Source organism: Sebastes fasciatus, chromosome 11, assembly GCF_043250625.1.
Source record: "Sebastes fasciatus isolate fSebFas1 chromosome 11, fSebFas1.pri, whole genome shotgun sequence".
NCBI classification, from domain to species: domain Eukaryota; kingdom Metazoa; phylum Chordata; class Actinopteri; order Perciformes; family Sebastidae; genus Sebastes; species Sebastes fasciatus.
The window spans coordinates 10,476,272-10,497,589 of NC_133805.1; the positions used below are offsets into that span (position 1 = coordinate 10,476,272).

The following is a 21,318-nucleotide window of genomic DNA, read 5'->3' on the forward strand; positions in this document are numbered from 1 at the left end:
ATGCTGTAATTGATTTGTTTGTTTTGGATGGATTTGGTTCATGCCTTCATTTTCAATCATTCTCTGTGCACAAAATGTGTGCTGATAAGTAAAAAAGGGGGGAACACATTTAAAAATAATTAATTATTACTTATCCGTTGAATTCTCCTCTAAAAAACAAACAATTTATAGTTACATCAGTTGTTTTTTTCTTGATTGCACTGATGTATTTAACTTAATTATCATGATATTGTGTGTATAATTTGTTTAATGGAGCTTTAGATGTGGTAAAATGAATGCTTTGTTGATTATTAGTTGTTATCAGTAGAATACTTGTAACTTGTAAATAACATTATTATGGCATGTTGCATGTTTGTACAGACTGATTTTGATTAACATACGTTAAGGAAATAACATTATACACTCGTGCAAAATGCTTTTACTGTCATGGAGTCAATACTTCTGTGATCATTCAAAATCACATTAAACTATCACCATAGTTGAGACATTGACCAGCAGAAAGGCACAGAGGTCATTTGATTCTACACACAAGGCCAAAGGCAGAGACAGTAATCCAAAGACGAGCTCTGACGCATACATCTGTTTTACGATGTTCCCTGACTGAAGTGCCTGTGAAAGGACAAAACTCCCCTCTTTCACAGTTCCTGTCTGCTGCACTGATAAAGCCCTCAATTTCCCATCACAGAGAAATAAAAAGAGATGACAACACTGACAGACATTTACAAGCATTGGCAAGCCGGCAGAGATGAGCTCTGCCTGTATGGCTGTCTGTGCCTGTCTTCTCTTTTCCTGTCTATCTGTCCATTTATTTTACTAACAGGGCTGTACCGAATGTCTTTTTTTCACCCTATTTTCTGATTAGCCCATATAAATGTAATTTATGGTGCTGTTAGATTGGTGCCAGGCCGCCCCGTTAATACAGTTCCTAGCCTCCCTTTGTATGCGGCAAGCAGGAGAGCAAGTCCGCAGTGAAAATGTCATTTTTTTAAAGGCTACCCGCCAATAAATGTGGATAGAAGCAGAATATTTCCTGAGATAAAAACATGTTGTGAACCCTAATTTTGGTTAGCCCATATAAATGTAATTTATGGCGCTGTTAGATTGGTGTCAGACCGCCCCGTTAATACAGTTCCTATTCTCCCTTTGTATGCAGCAAGCAGGAGCTCAGCTCAAACTGCGGTCGTGCTCAGCTTGGCTTGGGCGGGTGTGTGGGCGGGACCTTGATACGCGTCTCCAGTTCCCCGATCACTACTGCGTAGACTCTGGCTCCAAATAACATCCAGATCTCATTCAAATGTTGATTTAGAATTTGAATGTCAATGTTATGAATGCAGCTTTCGAAGCTTCGAACTATTCGGTACAGCCAAAACTAAAAACCCACCAGCAAGCATGTGATTGAGAGGATGATGCCTAATTTAACTGAACAAGGAGCGCATTTTCACTTCATGGCAAGGTAAAGCATTAAACTAAAGTGAACTGATAAGCGTAGGCCGGTAATTTAATACAGAAGGTAGAGAGTCCTACTACGAAACTAAACGTCCTACCCACTCTCTGTGTCTCTTCTCACCTCTGATAGTTGGTTGTATAGTGAATTCACATCAACTTGGACCAAACCCAAACTTGGTTCATTCTTCCCCATGTGGTCCGCTCCATTGAGCCGCATATTATTAGATAGGGGAGTTCAGCTTCTTTAACTTTTAGTGGACAAGTTGCTCAACTACTTTTTACGTGTCCCAGCTGGTGTTGCATAACATAATGTGACAGGAGAACTATAGCCTATACTTTACACAGCATTGTCAGTGGGTGAAGAACAACCCTGAAGAGCACGGCGAGTCATTAAAACCAGGGAAAGATAAAGAATGCGCATGTAATCCCGCACAATAAAGGGATGAAGGACGAGAATAGGGGACAAGGAAGCTGAAGCCTATGTATAATAGATGTATAAGAGAGAGAGTTTGGAAGGAAAAGAAAGAGAAAGAGAGGGAGGGAGGTAAAGGCTGATAACAACAAAGAGAGAAAGATAACTAAAGGCTATTACTTTCCCCTCGCCTCCTTCTTAATCTATACAAAGAACCGTGTTTGTTTTCTGATGACGAAACAGCAAATAGATAAAGTGTGAGAGGGGACAAAAGAAAGTGAAAGAAACTGCTGCAAAACTATTATAAAATAATTATAATTACTAAGAGAGAGGAAGACAATCACAAAGCTTTGTTAAAGACGGGAGGATCATGATTCATTGTTTACCTGAGAATACATGATGCTCACGAAGTGAGTTGTTCTCTTGGAAAAATTGCTCTAGGACCTGTTCTTGCAAACTGTGTGTTTCTTTATGTGTGTTTGTGAGGCGTCCCTGGAGAGAGAAAGAGTACTACCTTCCACACTGTGTCCTCTCATATCCTTCCAGTCAGTAAGTGTGGGACAGTGTGTGAAAAACCAAAACATCGGTTACCTCATGCCACAGTTCACAGCCAAGAGGAGGAAGAGCCAAATCCTACAAAATAATACAGTGTGTGATCTGTTGTCCTCCTCACCTCACAGCAGACATCCACTGCTGAATATTTAATGAACATAATCTGGACCTGTATTTATTCTACATGTCAGAATCGAAGGAATCACGGTGAAAGTGAACCTAAAAACAGACAAAGACTTTATGTAGCTTCTTACACTTTTTTTTCTAAGGGTGGGAATCACCAGAGGCCTCACCATACGATATAATCATGATACTTAAATTACGTACAATATTATCTTGGTGGTCTTCAGTTAATGTAAAAACCTGAAAGGCTGTCTCTAGAGCCAGTGTTTGGTTTGTCCGTTCTTGGCTACTGTAGAAACATGGCGGAGCAACATGGCGGACTTCGTGAAGAGGACCCGCTCCCTATGTAGATATGAAGGGCTCATTCTAAGCAAACAAAAACACAACGATTCTTAGTTTCAGGTGATTATACACTAATGAAAACATAGTTATGAATATAATATTACAGTTGATCAGTACGTGGTTTGTTTACATGACTCAACGTAAGGGTTGCTGTTAGGACACGGTGCCTCTTTCTCTCTCTAAATGATTTATTTTTGTAACGTTACCCAGTGTTGGGGGAAATACACCGTAAGAAATTTCTTAAAAATCGCTCTGCCATTGGTAATAAGTCAATTAATGAATTACTTAATGACTGGATGAATTAACCAACTATTTGCATGAATGCAGCTTGTTTTTTTTTTCCATAATTTGATGCTGAGTGGTGGTAAAGTGAGTGGATCTGTGCATTATCGGAGGAGGTGTACAAGCAACCAAAGTTTGATTTGTTACTGAAGAAACTTTTGGTTTTAACAGACTCAAATCATCACTGTTTAAAAAGCTATATTTCCCCTGTCGCTGTGAGGTTGTGAGGACACTGAGCGCTCTCTTTTGAAACCAGTGTATTTAACACATCAATCCAGTCATCAAGATAAATGTGTGAACCCAATGGCGTGTGTGATGTGACCCATCAAAATTTAGCTCCGCTGACAAAGACCAGAACTCACAGACTTGCAGTGATGGCGTCGATGGTAATTTTAGTGCGATAAAACCAGAGTTCATGATTCATCACTGTAATTAGCTCTGCTATAAAACAGCCATTTGAATGCAGCTGTAGGCTTTGGATCACTGGTTCACAGCTTCGGGAGAGAAAAGTAGTTTGAACTGAAAAATGTTTAACTGCCAGAGATCAGCAGAATAACAGAGTGGGCAATGCACTATAGGTTTTTAGATTTAGTTGCTCCACAACAAAAGAGAGTGTTTATGTGCATCTATTCAGCTCTGTAAATGTTGAATCTGTGAGCGGTAATTCACTTACACCACAGCAGATCTCTATTTTGAGATACGATGAGGAATTCAATGATCCATTTACTATTACATGATACTTAAGTGTTGTTTGAGTGTAATCATGATGCACAATTGCAACTGTTTGCTGTAGCCCAGAAAACACCTTCACCGTGTCCACACTGAATCTGTTAAATGCACTTCTGTTATGTCATGTAAACAAACCATGTACTGTAGGCTACCTATCAGCTGTGCGCTCGAAACGTAACCAATTATCTTCCTTTGTTCGTTCTTTTTATTGTGATATTTCCTGGAAATGACATACAATATAGCCAACAGCAGTAGGAAACTTTCAGCTCTCTGGTGATCTCCCTGCCTCCTTATTAAGGCTTTTGTAGTGAAAAGAGGAAGATAACTCCTCGTTTTAACTTCACCAATCAGCCGGTACTGGTCCATTGAGGCGATATCAAGGCGAGCGATAGGAATAAATAGAAACAGCTGGGCGCCTGACAAAAGTTCAGGTCAAAACGGCGTGCCGCGTCAAGCTGCGTCTCCCACGGCCAGGACAGTGCAGTAAAAAAGGACGTGGTTCTTAAGCAGTGTTGTTAATGATTTTGCGGAGCACAAGACCAGTATGATAAATGTCTAATGGGTGAGTATTGGTTTATTTTTGTTATTATGGAGTGGGATCAGGGGTTTAAATCTATAGCACTGTAATTGTTACGCCTCATATGTTGGAAAATGTGCACCTACTGTAATCTGTTACTGTGAGAACAATGGGCGGCTGAGTCCACGGCAGGCTGTTAAAATAGCGTTGATAAATTTGGCGCTTCGGCTGCTGTCCGTGATGCTGATCTAAGGCTGGTTTGCAGTATGGGAGTTGCATGGTGAGCCTCTCCTTTGTGGCATAGCATTTGTCTGGAGTGGTTGTGTGTGTACGTGCTTGTGTGCGCCACAAGTATGTGCTTGTGTTTGAGGGCGAGGGCCCAAGAAAAGAAATGTGCACTGGGGCCAATCACAAATATGATACGCTGCTGGGTTGAACTTAATGTTTCTTATAAGATCTGTTTATTGTTTAGGAGACTGAAACAACCTGTCTTAATAAAGACAAGAACATTTGTCAATATTATTACAATATAACTTCTCTTTATTTTGGTAATTTAATTTACAACCACATTCAGCATCTAGAGGCTTTGATATAATTCAATTTTATTTCCGCTGTTGCTGCATCTGTTCTTAAGTTGAGATGTGTTGGGCTGCAGTTAATATTGTGACATCACCACAGTGAGATACTCAGCATCTGCTGAATCAGCTACTATGAAAGTAATGATGCCATCCCTGTGAGCTTTATGTTTCATTTTAGTATTATTGTTATATTGGAAAACGTTTTTGGGTAATGGAGGTTATTAAAGGGGAACACCTCCTAAACTAAGAATAGCATTATGTTATTGCCATGGCTTTGGGAAGTTCAATCAATATATGTGAGCATTAGCTCCTATCTCTCAAAGCCAGAAACCAGAGAAGTAAGTCTCAAACTTGTGATGTCGTAGAGTATAGAGTCTGGAGCTGCTCCATAAACAATGAATGGGAGACTGATTTTGTGTAATCACAGAATATTTGTTTTCTTTTTTTTAATACCCAAATGAGCTTTATTCTGTTGTAGTATTTCCATATACTCAAATCATTCCCCTGGGTGCTCTCAATGTCATCTACAACATCTCTCCCAATTCATTGTTTAAGGAGCGGTTTCACACTTTATACCCTACGACATTACAAGTTTTAAGTTAACATTTTAAGTTGATATGGTGAAGATGTTAGCCAATAATTGCCTATTTACACATCCAGCAGACACGGAGCAACGTTAGCATTCATTTGGATTGTGTCTCTGGCCACCTGATCAATGTAAGCCAAATATTCACTCTCCTCTTAGCTCTGTTTTGGTCTCCTCCATCTCCTGAGGTTAAATATCTGGACCTTCAGCCAACGTATCCTCATACAACCGTTTGTATGATATCTTACGAAAAGTTATTCCTCATTTTTCGTGAGTTTTCCTACAAATGTCCAGCAACACGTGACACAAATGTCAATTTCTGCTCGTTACATGCTTACAGTCTTTTCAAAATAAACTTCCATCTTCACAGGAAACAACTTGGTTACGTTTAGGCAACAAAACTACTTACTACTGTAGTTAGGTTTAGGAAAGGATCGACTTGGTTAGGTTTAGGAAACAAAACTACTTGGTTAGGATGAGGCAACAAAACGTCTTTGTTTGGTTTAGGAAAAGATCGTGGTTTGGGTTGAAATAGCTGCGGAAGTGGCGTAACTTAAGTACGGAAGTTACGTGACAAATAAATCACAGCACAGGGGACCTTTAACACGGCAGCCAATGTCAAACGAGCACCTAAACTCATTTGTGATGGCACTGCAGGTTTAGTGGAATCCACCCCCCGGTTCCCGTATCACCTCACCTGCCTGATGGCGCACAGCAGCTTCCCGTAGCAGTACACGATCACCAGGAATGGCACGATGAGGCAGAACACAAACAGGCAGATGATGTACGATATGCTGTTCGCCGTCCTGGCCGTCCAGTCGACGGAGCAGGTGGTCCCGGGACCCTCGGGACCGTAGCTGCTCCAGCCAAAGAGCGGAGGCACGGTCCAGATGAGGGAGTAGACCCAGGACAGGGCGATGCCCAGGCAGATCTTCCGGTAGTTGGAGGAGTCCGCCTCGGTGGGCGCCACCATGGTGCTGTAGCGCTCATAGGAGAGGACAGCCAGGGAGATCAGGGAGACGATGCCTACAGGGCAGACAGGGCACACACATACATAAGTAACCATTACATGCAGTATAGATTCATTCACAGAGCATGTAGAAAGAGCCAGAAGGGTGTCAATACAAAACACAAGCTAACATAACACTGTACACCCTGACTACTTGACATTTAAAGCAGCAGTGGGTAGAATCGGAGCAAATATGATTAAAAGAAGTTATTTTTATAATACGGTCACTATATCCTGACAGTAGTGCATGAGACAGGTAATCTGAAAAAAATCATGTGCCTCTGTGTCCTCCAGTGCTCCTAATGACATCTGCAAGATTTCACAGATCGTAGGAAAACAACCAATCAGAGCCGAGCTGGAGCCTTGCCGTCTCTGAGCAGCTGTCAATCACTCACAAACTACGATCAAACGGTCAAACTAGGCAGCACTGATCAAATATGAATTAATATTCTGTTGCTGTAATGACTATTTTTTACATGAAATGTTGTCAGAAACATCTTGTAGTGTACTGTTTAGCTGTAAAATTAGAAAGTTTGTGCAGTCAAGTTGAGATCAGTTGAAGAAATACCAAGCACCGCCCCACCAGCCGGAGCAAACTTTCTCAAATCCTGAAAACAGAGGCATGAGGAGGCTCAGAAATCTAGTTATCTCTCAGAACACTTGAATTACAATATGCTGAAAGGTTATTATGGAATTTTTGCCCAATGATGCCAAAAATATTCTGCCCACTGCAGATTTAATGGACTCATGAGGGACAAAAAAGCACCGCCTGTCCAAATGTTTATCTACTCTAGGGAGGAATACATGCACGGTCACAGTGATATAAAACTCTTTCTGAAGTCCAAAGTGCAGCTAAAAGGAGCATTATGATTTAAAGAGAGAGGACGGGTTATGATTTTATAAAACAATTGCCAGAGTGAGATGTGCGGAATGATAAAAGTACAGCAAACGTGGTTGTGTAATCATCACATATTTCGGTTCACACGCCGGGGCCTTGCAGCAGATACGCTGTAAATCACAAACAGCGGCACTACCTGTAGTGTCTCTGCTTGACAGAAGCAATGCGGTGAAACACAACAGAAGATTTCTAGAAGCCTTCTTATCCCTCTCTCTTTTTGTGCCTTTCTTTCTTCGTATTTCAGAGGCACAGCGTGGGAACACGGAGCCCAGTGGCTCAGTGTGTTCACGCTGACCCCTCAGCCTTTTTATCCTGTTTGCTGTTTGTTTTGAAGCCATTACGATCCACGAGGCTGTGTTTCATGCCCATTGATTTTCAGCCACAATGAAGCGGAGCTGAACTGGACACTCCTTTAAGAAGGCGGTCCAGGCCTTTTATCGCTGAGGTGCCAACGCCACAGTTACTCAGCACGATGAATGGATAAAAGGAAAAAAGTGACGAGGGGGAAAAAAAGTTATATGCGGTAAAAGAAGATGGAAACAAATTTAGCTCTGTGATTGAAGATGATGGTTCTGCAGAATGTTTTTGTGTTTGTCTGTGTGCAAATACATTGAACACGCTGCATGTACCCCTGACTGAGCACTGCGTGTTATGCTTGTCTTGTTGTTGTCCCCAGATATTGCGCTCGTGTTGCTTTTCCTGCTTAGCTACGGGCTTTTATTAGCTCCGTCTCCACAATATTACAAAGTCAAGACAGTTTTACAACAACAACTGTTTGCTATCAGCCGACTGACACATAACAACCAATCCCAAACATATTTCCCAGATATTTTGACAAAAGACGCTTTCAACCCCGCTCATTGTTGCCCTATCTCATCTGTGCTGTCATTTCTTCCTCTGTTATTCTCTGTCTGCAGTCTGTTAACTTTCAAAGGAAACGCTAGGAGAGCTGTCTTCTCACATCAAGTGGCCCGGCAGAATCTCAGTGATGGTGTTTATAGCCAGGTATCATCAGTAAACACCAGTGTAGTGCAATAGCAACACTTGTTACCTTGAACCCTGCACCGATAGAAGCAGTTTGTAAGTATATTAAGCTGCAGGACCACAGTTTATCTAACTTCCACTGGTGAAATGGACCTACCTACTGGGTAAACTATCTAAAACTAGAATTGCACTCGGAGAGTGCAGACCTCCGTCAACGCGTGACTTTAAAAACATCACAGCTCACGCGTGGCGGTTACGTGAGGTGGTCGGCTTATTATTAACACGGTGTGTTTCCGTGTAACGTATCGGCTGATGCCTCTGTCATTCAGCAGCCTTGTTATGTCTGTATAACGATACACTACGTTGTCTGTCATCCGGTAATCTACAGCTTTTTTCTTTCTCACTGCGGACGGCCAGCAGCTTCCGCACACACATCCACACACGTATCTCTCTGCTCTCAGAAGGAGGCGGGGTCACGCGCCATCAACGCGTCATCAGGTACACTGCGCATGTGTTATACCCTGTGGTTATCCTGAACTCGGATCATTATCCGGATTGCTCCCAAAATCTAATGTATTGTTCATTGTGCCACACCCCACCACTCAGAAAAAAAAAAATTAAAATCCATCGCGGACTTTGGAGTAATCCTGCTAACGGACAAAGAAACAAACAAACAAACAAACAAATCAATGCTGGTGAAAACATAATCTCCTTCCTAGGCCTTTGGCCTTGGCGGAGGTAATAAAAAGAAAGTTTTAAAAAGAGACTCCTTGCAAGAAAAAAACAACTCTTGGTTAAGTTGACAAAATAGCCTCCAATCAAGGTCCATTTACTCACTTGGAGCTTTTGACCATATCACAGTGTGATCATCTGCAGATGACGTTGGTTAAGTTGTCTGGTAAAAGTCTCAGAAGTGCTCAGAATAATGGAACTGACTTAATATCTACAGCTCCATGATTAACAATGAAGCAAAAATCACATGCAGTCCCCATGTCACATGGTCAAAAGCTCTAGAACAAGTGAGTAAGTGGTCTTGGAGGGGATAAATGAATCTCTTTTTTACAGAAACCACAATATTTCCTTGTTTCTTTTTTCTTTTTTAAATGTGTTTAGTTGTTTTTCAGTTTTACAGATTCAATGCAAACAACATTTTGTGTTTCACAAACAAAAGAGCACAAAAGGAAAAAAAAAAGATTTAAATAATTGGTAAAGGATTAAAAACAAACAAAAACACACACAATGAGAAATAAATAAATAGAATAAAGTAATAAAATTAAATTAAAAAAAGGGGGGGGGGGTTCAAAAATAATGGCAATGACTGTAGGTCTGCAAATTACATACAGTATGAGGAGATTTAAAGTGTAGATTCAATATATTCCAGGAAGGGACGCCACATTTTCTGAATTGTTGGCAGAGCCACGAAGCACAAACCTTAATTTCTCTAGTTTTATTTTGACATCTCTCAACCCTAAAATGCAACTGCGAGGTTGTTGGACACAATATTTCCTTTTAACTTTAATAATGTAGTTCTGTGTCTGTAGCACTAACTTGCCAAACTGTAACCATAGTCATATGAATCTTTTTGTACTAGTCACATGTGAAGTGTTTTGAAGTATACTGACACAGGATGTGTTTCTGCTGACATGCAGAGTCAGATGAGAGAATGAACATGTGTTGTTTTGGAAGGCAATGACAAATTTGACCTATTTGGTTATTTAGTCTGAAGGTATTTACTAGTAGTTTAAAGAACTTGTTAAAAAGTGGATGACGCTTTGGATATAGCTTTTCTGTTTGCCTGTGATGAGTGGCCATGGTGTGTAGGGATGCACCAGTCCAATGTATTCTCTCCTCATACCAATATCGATACCTCAGCCTCATCCGCCGATACCGGGAACCGATACGATACCAGTGTCTTTATTTCCCAAAGGCAAAATCTGTACCTCTATACCTCGCTGTGTGGAACGTATTGGGGTCAATTTTATACCTGTAGAGTCATCAGTCTGATGAGACTGTATGACTGTGCATGTAGAGCAAAAACACTCAATTTGAAAGTGATATTGACAAAGAAAACTGTATTGTGTGGATCAGTTACATCTAGCCAGTACCTGGACCGCTTAATACGGTCAGTATTGGATCCATCCCTAATGATGTAAGCAAGATAATACACTTCTAGATTTCCTAATATATGAAATAACTGACAGGAAAAGCAGAGGCAAAGAGTGCAACGACATGAAGAACTTGATTTCTGAGTAAATTCCATGAGTTCTAACCCAAAACCTGGGTTGGGAGCATGTGGTGTAGCACGTCTCTGAGATAACATTTAGTGTAAATGGAGTCAAATCCAATCACACTTTCTCAAAACTCCAAAAGCTAATTAGCAGCTCTCCTCCATGACACGCATACAGAGGCATCAAAATTGAACACTGGCAATCATCATGTTGCTGCACCAACTGACAGCGACCTTTTGCCCCAAGGCTCCACATAAATGTTGTCTTTGATTGTGATTTATCACTTTTTTATATGAAAACTTGATTATATGAGCTAATTCCATCACATGTCCACCCTCTTGATGAGAACAGCTCTTTATCTTGTTACCAACCCAATCTCAAGTGAAGGGGTATGGACGACAACATTATAAGGACATTCTGCGTGTCATGAGGACGCATTTTAGGCATCTCTTGAATCATTTGTGTGACGCTTTTTGTGAGTCATTTGTAAAGTAATGTCTGCAGTTAGGTTTAGGCAACAAAACCTCTTAGTTAGGTTTAGGAAAAACGTCATGGTTGGGCTTAAAATAAGTACATAATCTAAGTAAAATATGTACGGAAACAACATAGCATAAGTATGGAAAACACCTGACAAACGCCACCAACTTAACTTACAAACACCAGTTTCCAACACCGGTCTCCTGGTTGACGGTCCTGTGTTTGTTGGACCCATCCACCTCCTGCCTGCCATATGCAGTCTTTATAATGATACCTGTCCACAAAATCCGTCCTTTCCGCGCTTCAACTTATTGTCTTATTGTCTTGCAGCCGTGCAATGCATTCTGGTAGTGTTGCGTTTCGAGAGACAGACCGTAACGTTGGCCGCTCCTCATTTACATAAAGTTGAGGTCTAGGCTAGGGATGTGACGTTGACTTGCTGCCTCTGGAAACTCTGGAAAAACTAACCGTTGTCGATCTAAAATTGAACACAGATTCAGCACCTGCATGGCTCATTTTTCTCATGAAATGTTTTCAGAAACACATTTTGTAGATTTTTTTTCATAATATACGAGAAAAAGTTTCCAAATGAGCCGCCATGTTGGTTCTGATTTGAAAGCTGGGAGCAGCAGCCCACAAGTGAAAGCGTTCGCCCGATCAGTGTCTAGTGGCAGCCCATCAAGCATTCAATGCTGGGAAGCGAGGCGATCCCTCCTGTGGACACGTACCATCACTCCTTATTCTACGTCCCTAGCTCTGAGTGTGGCATATTTACGCAGATGCGTTGACATTGGACTCAGTACAGACTACATGGCGTAGAAATGACACGTCAATAGCCTTGCAAATTACGTGTCATTCATACGCCTTTACGTACAACTAAGCTGATATATGGGTGACAGGGAAATCTTTATTCGAGGCAATGCAATATAGTGAAAGACACCCGTATAACTTTGGATGTGACTTCATAGCATGTAAAATCAAACATCACCTCCCGTCCGTCTCCCAGTCCTCCGGCAGGATCAAAGGCAGCAGCTGAATCTAATATTCCAAAATGAAACATCTTATGATCTGATGATATCTGAAATTAAAAAAGGAACATCTCTGTTCCGCCGTCTCTGTGATGTTCCCTCACTGTTTCTTTCTCTTTATCTGTTTGAAAGCATCCGGTTCGGTATCACTATAGTCTGATACTGTGTATCCAGGAAAAGGCAGTTTGAATGAAAAACACAGGATCAAATAAAGCTGTGTTAGCTCAATAAATCCCAGCGTATTTCCCCTCAGTCATCACAGGTGCACAGAACTACTGTGACAGCACTAACCGGTTAAAAAAAAAAGAAGGAGCTCAGATTGCAAATGTCTGGCTAACATTAAGGATGACTGCCTTGGCGAGTCGCTCTCTGCGTGTACGAAGATAATCATTCACACTAATGTCCATATTTTTGCCTCTGCTGTGAGAGTCTCTGCTTTAATACACTATTTATTACACAGACTCATTAGCTGGCTCGCTCACTCTGACCTTTTGTGGCGGAGCGCCATTGTTCTGCTTTCTTTCTCCCCGCTGAGACTTCTCCTCGCCGTCGCAACAAATTCACATCACTCTGGCCAGGTGTTGCCTGCGTGATGCACATGTATATGCATTTCCTCTCCCCCCCCACTGTACATGTTCATCCATTTCTGTGCCCACATCTGTGCCGGTTTGTGTGTGTGTGTGTGTGTGTGTGTGTGTGTGTGTGTGTGTGTGTGTGTGTGTGTGTGTGTGTGTGTGTGTGTGTGTGTGTGTGTGTGTGTGTGTGTGTGTGTGTGTGTGTGTGTGTGTGTGTGTTTGTTTGAGCGAGCAGGAGGGCAATCTAACTTCAGTATGCAGCGAGTGGGCCCAGCAGTGCAAGGTTAATCCAGTGATTGTGTGCAGAGTCCACTTGAAGCAGGAGGAGGCAGCAAACAGTATGCAGGAACACGCAGACCCGGTGTCAAATAAAGACGGAAAAAAAGATCCTCTCCCGTTCCTCCGCAGCATGGGAAGACAATAAAGTTCGGTGATATAGAGAGGGAAATGCGAAGAACTGGGCGGAATAGGTGAAGCGGCTATATGGATGCCAGGGGGCTGACGTCAAAGGAAAAAGGTCTCCACAAATTGTCTTCAGTTTGTGCTCTTGGCATAAAGTCAAAGCGGTGGATTGTCAATTGTTCAGTCATTCAAAAATCTAAAACGTAATGGGCTAAAAGCAGGAGACTGCGAGCAAAAAGTAGAAATCAATGTCATGAGGGAGCAGGAATACAATGTCCCAGCACCACACTAACAATATCTTTTGTCATTGACAGTGATACCCTCTTATTTGAGGGAACATCGATCATTCAGAAAGCTTTGTAGAGATTTGGTGAAGACAGAGACAGTCACTTTGTCAAAGCTGCGCCCTGCATTGTTCATCTAAATAATCAATTTCACTTTTCCTTTCTCTGACCCTCCCTTACTCTTTCTTTCACTCTGTTTTTATGAGCCCATTGAGGAATTACTCATCCATAACCAATGGAGGTTCTAATGATGTCTTCGAGCCATTGCTCTCTCTCCCTCTCTTCCACACTCTCCCTCTTTGTCTCCCGTCCTGCTCGGTTTTTAGCTTGTAGAAGCCAAAGTCCTGTCAGGCAGATTTTAATAAATTGGCTCCTTGTGGATGCCAGCGTTACACATCTTCAGATGGTGCTAAAACTCGACATAACACTGGGGTTAACGAGACAGCGGATACAATCGGAGTACATCCGGATGAGGAGAAACGTTGGAGGCTCGCTTTATTCTCCGCGATATGACTGAAATAAAGTAATCCTGTTTTGGAAATTGCCAACTTATCCCAGAGGAACTGGAAGTAGCGCCTGTGAGTCTGTTTTCAATTTAAAAGTTTGACAGATTCAAGAGGCTCTTAAGCAAAGGAAAATTCAATTTAGTTAAAGTTGAGCGTACTGTGTGAAAATTGTAGCAGTAGGAAAGCAACAGGATGGCCTGGCGGGAAAAGCCAGGGAGGGACTTGTGTGCTGCATAGATCTGACTCACTGAGTTTAATGTGTGGAAGTCTTTAGTTCCTTCCTCTGCTGCATGGATTAATTAACTGGCTTAACGGGCACAGGCCTAGGGGCCCACAGTGTCGGGAGGCCTCCTGGACCGTCACTGAATGAGTCACAAAACAATTACAGAGGCGAAAAAGTACCACAAAGACACACAAAATGACCACAAAGATGCAAAGCTACCACAAAGAGATGCAAAACTTTCACAAATTACCACAGATAGACACAAAATTAATGTAAAGAGATGTGAAACTACTACAAAGAAATGCAAAATTACGATAAAGAGATGAGAAGCAACCACAAAGAAATGCAGAACATTGGAGGCGAGAAATAGGCATTACAGTAACAGAATATTGATTCATATTTAATCAGCGCTGCCTAGTTTGACTGTTTGATCGGCGTTCGCGAGTGATTGACAGCTGCTCAGAGACGGCAAGACTCCAGCTCCGCTCTGATTGGTTGTTTTCCTCCGGTCCGTTTTATACAAACAACTTTTTTTTAAATCATATTTGCTCCAACTTTCCTACTGCAGCTTTAACTGGTTAGTTTCAAATCAAAATCTGTCAAATAAAACTCTTTGAAACAGGCACTTTTATTGGAATTCGTATAACACACAGCAGTGCAATCATTATAACATTGTGTTAACGTCAAAGACTGGAGAAATTAGTGTTTTCGAAACCCAATATATCTCCATCTGCCTGGCCTTCAGAGGTTGTTCGGGATGCTTCGGAAAGCTTTTAAAGCAATTAGTGGAACTGATAGCAAGAAAGCGTGCTCATTAAAGAACTTGATATCAGGCGTCAGGCCAATGACTCCTCATGATAGAAGACCGTGTTTATGTTTAAAGCATTCACTCTGCAAATGAGTCTTCCTCTCTTGCATTTAGCATCTAACCACATTTCATCCAAATCTGAATGATGGATACGGTGCTCAGGGGAAATGGATATTACTCTGTACTTTATGTCCCTTTAATGCAAAACTCCTTATTTGCAACTTTTACACAGCACCCCCTGGACCCTTCCAAAAAAAAATGAACACTAAGCTTTTTTCTTTTTTTCATCCCCACCAGCCTGGCTCTGTTCCAGGTGAAAGAGTGACTGCTTTATTCTCACTTGCATCATTGTGCCCCATTTGCATCCATATCAGCACTCCTGAGCAAAGGCACGACCACCAGAGTCCCCTTTTCTCATTACACATTTCCCACGGGTAATTTTACTCTGCAACAAATGCTGCTGATGCATCTGCCCTATAGCCTGCTGCTCGTGCACTGACTGAGAGCTGCACAGGCAGCTAAATGAGCAGTGATGAGGTTTCCCTATTGCCTCAGGCACAAACACTCAACTATGGTAGCAAGCATTTAGCGGCCATTTAAATGGCTGGGCTGCTCCATATATACAGTATATACGCACTGCTGACAGTCCTGGGTGACAGACAGGCTTTCCAGAGTTCCTAATGGCATTTGAACAAATGACTAAGCGTCTGTGATGGAGCTCTATATGCTTCCCCCCCTATAAACACCTCCAGCTACCTAAATATGCATGCACCTGCAGCTTTTGGAAGTGTCTGTAAGGGGATTCAACAGTCTGTCCTGCAGCCTTCAGCCTGAGTAACAATGACCAGTATACCATGAGGATGCACACACAGGACTGTGTTTTTACAACTCATCATCACCAGGGGATGTGCATCATATAAGTCTGTGATGGAGCTCTATGCTTCCCCCCCTATAAACACCTCCAGCTACCTAAATATGCATGCACCTGCAGCTTTTGGAAGTGGCTGTAAGGGGGATTCATCGGTCTGTCCTGCAGCTTTCAGCCGGAGTAATAATGACCAGCATACCATGAGGATGCACACACAGGACTGGTTCTTTACAACTCATCATCACCATCTGATGTGCATTTTGCAAAATCCTTAATTTCGACCCCAGAAAGGAAGCTTTAACATCATGTACTCTAAGAAGCGCAGTGCTCTGGGAAGCAGCCACACACACACAGTCACTCTCAACCACATCAGAAATAACACAGATCAGAATAGAAACACTAAAAACCAAACCTCCACATGAACATCCCGCATTCCTACTCACCAAAGAGGGAGTTGGCGAATCCGTACCAGACGCATCCTCCCTCTCCGATGAGCCAGCGTCCCTGCGTGCTGGCTGCGAAGCTGAACGGAGTGCCCAGTACGCACACCAGCAGGTCGCTGATGGAAATGTTAATCAGCAGCAGGTTGATGGGCGACCGCAGCATCTTGTAGCGGCAGAAGAGCACCAGCACCAGCAGGTTGTTCATAAGTCCCAGAGTGCCGATGAAGCCCAGACACACGGCCACCACCAGGTTCCCCGTCGGGCTGAGGGTGTTCCGGTACGAGCCTCCTGCTGCCCCCCCCTGATGGAGCCCTTCTCCGGCTGCCGCTGCGCACAGAGCGCCGCTGACCGCCGCGCAGCCGCTCAGGCTCACGTTGGACACGATCATCGCGGTCCGGTGTGTGAAGGTGGTGGCACGCTGGGTGGCAGCTAATATGTCCTTGGCATTTCTTTTTTTTTTTATGTGTGTGTGTAAAAAAACAATATGCACGTGTTGCTGCAAGAAATGTCAAAACAGAAATGTGGGGCTATAAAAAAAGTTTGTTTGTTGGGGGAAACTTTGTTCAGTTCAAAGGAAGGAGGAGGAGGGGGGTGTTGGAAGATTTAAAAATAAAATAAAACAACTTTTTGGTTTTGGTTTAGTCTTTGCTCCACCGTGTGGTTACACTCTCACTGTTTCCAGAGACGCTCCTGTCTCTCTCTCACAGACACCTTCTCCTCTCTGTCCCTATTTAAATCACCGGAGCCCCACTCTCCAACAGCTGACGTCTGGGCTGAGGGGTGGAGGGGTGGAGGAGGAGGAGCATGATGGTGCTTCCTAGGAAAGGAAGAAGAGAGCAGCATGGAGATGAAGCTGCAGACCAATCAGACGATCATCATGCAGCTCAGAAGGCAGTTAGTTAGTGCGCTGAAGGCAACCTGCTGAGATCCAAGCTGGAAGTTTCCGGAGCTGCTCTCTCTCTCTCTCTCTCTCTCTCTCTCTCTCTCTCTTTCTTTCTCTCTCTCTCTCTCTCTCTCTCTCTCTCTCTCTCTTTATCTTTCTTTCTCTCTCTCTCTCTTTATCTTTCTTTCTCTCTCTCTGTTTCTCTTTCTTTCTCTCTCTCTCTCTCTCTCTTTATCTTTCTCTCTCTCTCTCTCTCTTTATCTTTCTTTCTCTCTCTCTCTCTCTCTCTCTCTCTCTCTCTCTCTTTCTTTCTTTCTTTCTCTCTCTCTCTGTTTCTCTTTTTCTCTCTCTCTCTTTCTATCTCTCTCTCTCTCTCTCTCTCTCTTTCTTTCTCTCTCTCTCTCTCTGTTTCTCTTTTTTTCTCTCTCTCTCTCTCTCTCTCTCTCTCTCTCTCTCTCTCTCTCTTTATCTTTCTTTCTCTCTCTCTGTTTCTCTTTCTTTCTCTCTCTCTCTCTCTCTCTTTATCTTTCTCTCTCTCTCTCTCTCTCTCTTTATCTTTCTTTCTCTCTCTCTCTCTCTCTCTCTCTCTCTCTCTCTCTTTTTTTTTTTCTTTCTCTCTCTCTCTGTTTCTCTTTTTCTCTCTCTCTCTTTCTATCTCTCTCTCTCTCTCTCTTTCTTCCTTTCTCTCTCTCTCTCTCTCTGTTTCTCTTTTTTTCTCTCTCTCTCTCTCTCTCTCTCTCTCTTTATCTTTCTTTCTCTCTCTCTGTTTCTCTTTCTTTCTCTCTCTCTCTCTCTCTCTCTCTCTCTCTTTATCTTTCTCTCTCTCTCTCTTTTTCTCTCTCTCTCTCTCTGTTTCTCTTTTTCTCTTTTTCTCTCTCTCTCTCTCTTTCTCTCTCTCTCTCTCTCTCTCTCTCTCTCTTTCTCTCTCTCTGCTGCTGCTTGATCGTCCGCTGAGCACGTACTGTATAGATGCTCGTCGCTGTCCGCGGTGCTGAACACGGTCTGTTCTCTGAGGAGCGACTCAGCAGCAGCTCACTGATCAACTGTTTATTCTAGTCGCTCTGCATTTTGATTGCAGTTTAGAAATAAACAAAAGTTGATCTAAGAGTGCAAAGCTGCGAGCATTAAAGCTGCAGTTGGGCTGTCAATCGATTCAAATATTTAATCGCGATTAGTCACAAATTAATCACACGTTTTTTTATCTGTTCAAAATGTACCTTAAAGGGAGATTTATCAAGTATTTCATACTCTTATCAACATGGGAGCGGGCAAATATGCTTGTTTTATGCAAATGTATGTATATATTTATAATTGGAAATCAATTAATAACACAAAACAATGACAAATATTGTCCAGAAACCCTCACAGGTAGATAGATAGATAGATAGATAGATAGATAGATAGATAGATAGATAGATAGTAACTTTATTGATCCTAAGTGAAATTCAAGTTTCCAGCATCCCAGTTCCATAGTGCAAACATAATAAGTAAAAAACAGCAAGAGTAAGTAATACAGAGTATAAAAAAAAAATACCAGATGTAAAAATAACAGGAGATGAAGAAACTGTTAAAAATGAATATAGTGCAGGGTAACAACTGAGATACGGGACTAATAAAAATGTGACTATAGTGCAGAAGAAACTGTTAAGGTACTACATTTAGCATAATATGCTCAAATCACAACATGGTAAACTGCAGCCCAACAGGCAACAACAGCTGTCAGTGTTGACTTGCCCCAAACTGCATGTGATTATCATAAAGTGGGCATGTCTGTAAAGGGGAGACTCGTGGGTACCCAGAGAACCCATTTTCATTCACATATCTTGAGGTCAGAGGTCAAGGGACCCCTTTGAAAATGCCCATGACAGTTTTTTTCTCGCCAAAATTTAGCGTAAGTTTGGAGCATTATTTAACCTCCTTCAACAGGCTAGTATGACATGGTCTGTACCAATGGATTCCTTTGGTTTTCTATGTTCATATGATGCCAGTATCTTTACTCTAGTTTAAAACTAAGCCTGCTACACCCCAAATAATCACTTGTCGCGTTAATGCGTTAAAGAAATTAGTGGAGTTAAAACAAATTTGCATTAAAGGATTATTTTCGCGTTAACTTTGACATTCCTAGTATTTTATAAAATGATCACTATATCCTGACAGTAGAGACAGGTAATCTGAAAAAAATTATGTGCCTCTGTGTCCTCCGGTGCTCTTAATGGCATCTGCAAGATTTCCCAAAGGAAAACAACCAATCAGAGCCGAGGAGTCACTAAGCAGCCGTCAATCACTGCTCGTAAAAACTCGCAAACTCCTCAAATGTTTTCAGAAACATCTTGTAGTGTACTGTTTAGCTGTAAAATTAGAAAGTTTGTGATCCGGCCGCCATGTTGAAAACAGTTGAGCCGAAACCAAGCACCCCCCACCAGCCGGAGCACACTTTCTCATTTTACCGCTAAACAGTACACTACCAGATGTTTCTGACAATGTTGCCCTAATACTCCGTCGTACCATAAACCTACAACAGGTACGAGGGTGGTACATGCAATAGGTGGTGTTGCCTTCATTATGAGGCTCAAATACGTTTTGCGGCTCCAGCCAGATTTTTAAAATTTATTTTTTTGCCAAAAATGTCTCTTTTGATAGTAAAGGTTGCTGACCCCTGACCTCGGGTGTCTCCCCTTAACTGAACATTAAAGAAGCATTCTTGTTCTTTTTGCAAAAACAGACATTCATAGATGCAAATGTTTTATTTCAACACTTTTCTTGTGTCTTCTTGTGGATAAATGACAACGTAAAGTGTGTTAAAATGTATAACCAAAGGTGGATAACCAGTTGAGCTAAACTGGGAACTGCAACTGAATCATCATTTCACAAGCTCAGCTCTTACTGATCCTGATTAGATCCTGTAAAGCCTCCTGTTCTCAGAACTAGTCGTAGTAATCTGATGGTTTATTTCCCCTCTGCAGAGTTCTTTATCCAGGTCCGGCTCATTATGCAGCTCCTCTGGAAGCAGAGCTCTCCACGTCACTGCAGCGTGCTGCAAGGTAAACACTCCAGACATCATTATAATTAACCTTATATAGGTTAGGTTCACATTATTCTGAGTCTGTCTTAAAACAGTCCTCACTTGCCCATATGAGCTAGACAATTTAAGAAGATATCTCGCAGAGTTACAGTCTCTGAAGTGCAGAGTTCTTTGTATATTTGGGATTTGCACGATGGCGTAACTAAGCACTAGTGAGCATTCTTGCTTTTGGATCGAGGCTCATCGTGTAGTTATCAGTTTGCTTTACTGACATTTTATCCTCTTTCTTTCTCTTTTGTTTTCCAGAACAAAGCAGCTCGTGTCCGAGTGGGGAAAGGAGACAAACCTATAACCTATGAGCAAGCACTTCCACCTCATTACATCGCCCACCGCAAAGGATGGCTGTCACACAATACCAGTGAGCACGACCACGACCATGACCATGACCACGACCACGAGCATGCTCCTTAAAGAGCAACTTAACAGTTTGAATCTAGTGTTTGTAAAGATGTAAATACAACAGGACTTGTGGGAAAGGAGCAAAGCATGCAGAGACTATTTTAATCGGTTTAAAAGTTGTATTAGGCGATATACTTAAAGTGGATGTATTGCTGTATACTCTGTAAACTCTCCTTCCTGTTTCTTCTAGGTAACCTGAAAGGAGAGGAGGGCGCAGCTGACCGGACCATAGAGGACGTGTTCATAAGACGTTTCATGTTCGGGACCTTCCACGCCTGCCTGGCCAACGAGATCGTGATCAAACGACGCGGCAACCTGCTCATCGTGTGCGCTTTGATGATCCAGAAGTTACCTCCGCAGAAGTTTTACTTCTTGATCGGCTACTCGGAGTCGCTGCTGTCGCACCTGTACAAATGCCCCGTCAAGTTAGAGATTCAGACGCTGCAGGATAAAGCCGTGTACAAGTACCTCTGATGTTGTACTAATACTGAATGTTTCTACTAGAGATGGTTTACCACCACATGGATTCTGCTCTTGTTCTTCAGCGTTATTGCTTTTGTGAAATAAATGCTCAGATTTAAATAAACATGTGTTATTGTAACATTATGCCTGATATTGTTAAACATATATAGTAACTACAAGGTTTAATAAACT

General features: G+C 42.1%; 2 protein-coding genes across 2 annotated transcripts in view; one reads left to right on the forward strand and one right to left on the reverse strand.

The window, feature by feature from the left end:
* The window catches only part of LOC141776756 (vertebrate ancient opsin-like), a 72,541-nt gene extending 55,460 nt beyond the window's left edge, over positions 1-17,081 (reverse strand). Inside the window, exons 1-2 of the mRNA XM_074650539.1 lie at positions 16,301-17,081; positions 6,260-6,593 (exon numbers count right to left, since the gene is read on the reverse strand). Of these exons, the coding sequence (XP_074506640.1) occupies positions 6,260-6,593; positions 16,301-16,688 (722 nt within the window). The 5' untranslated portion in view covers positions 16,689-17,081. The remainder of the gene's footprint in view (positions 1-6,259; positions 6,594-16,300) is intronic.
* A 26-nt stretch (positions 17,082-17,107) lies between these two features.
* On the forward strand, positions 17,108-21,265 carry LOC141776935 (small ribosomal subunit protein uS3mA-like). Its single transcript, XM_074650800.1, has 4 exons — positions 17,108-17,194; positions 20,147-20,224; positions 20,512-20,623; positions 20,855-21,265. The coding sequence occupies exons 1-4, from the start codon at positions 17,108-17,110 to the stop codon at positions 21,136-21,138; spliced, it is 561 nt and encodes a 186-aa protein (XP_074506901.1). The 3' UTR covers positions 21,139-21,265.
* Positions 21,266-21,318: the final 53 nt, after the last annotated feature.

Coding starts and splice junctions, on each gene's coding strand:
- LOC141776935 (XM_074650800.1), top strand. CDS start 17,108: ATGGTGCTTCCTAGGAAAGGAAGAAGAGAGCAGCATGGAGATGAAGCT. Junction 17,195..20,146: donor ATCATGCAGCTCAGAAGGCA/GTTAGTTAGTGC, acceptor TCCCCTCTGCAG/AGTTCTTTATCCAGGTCCGG. Junction 20,624..20,854: donor ATGGCTGTCACACAATACCA/GTGAGCACGACC, acceptor TGTTTCTTCTAG/GTAACCTGAAAGGAGAGGAG.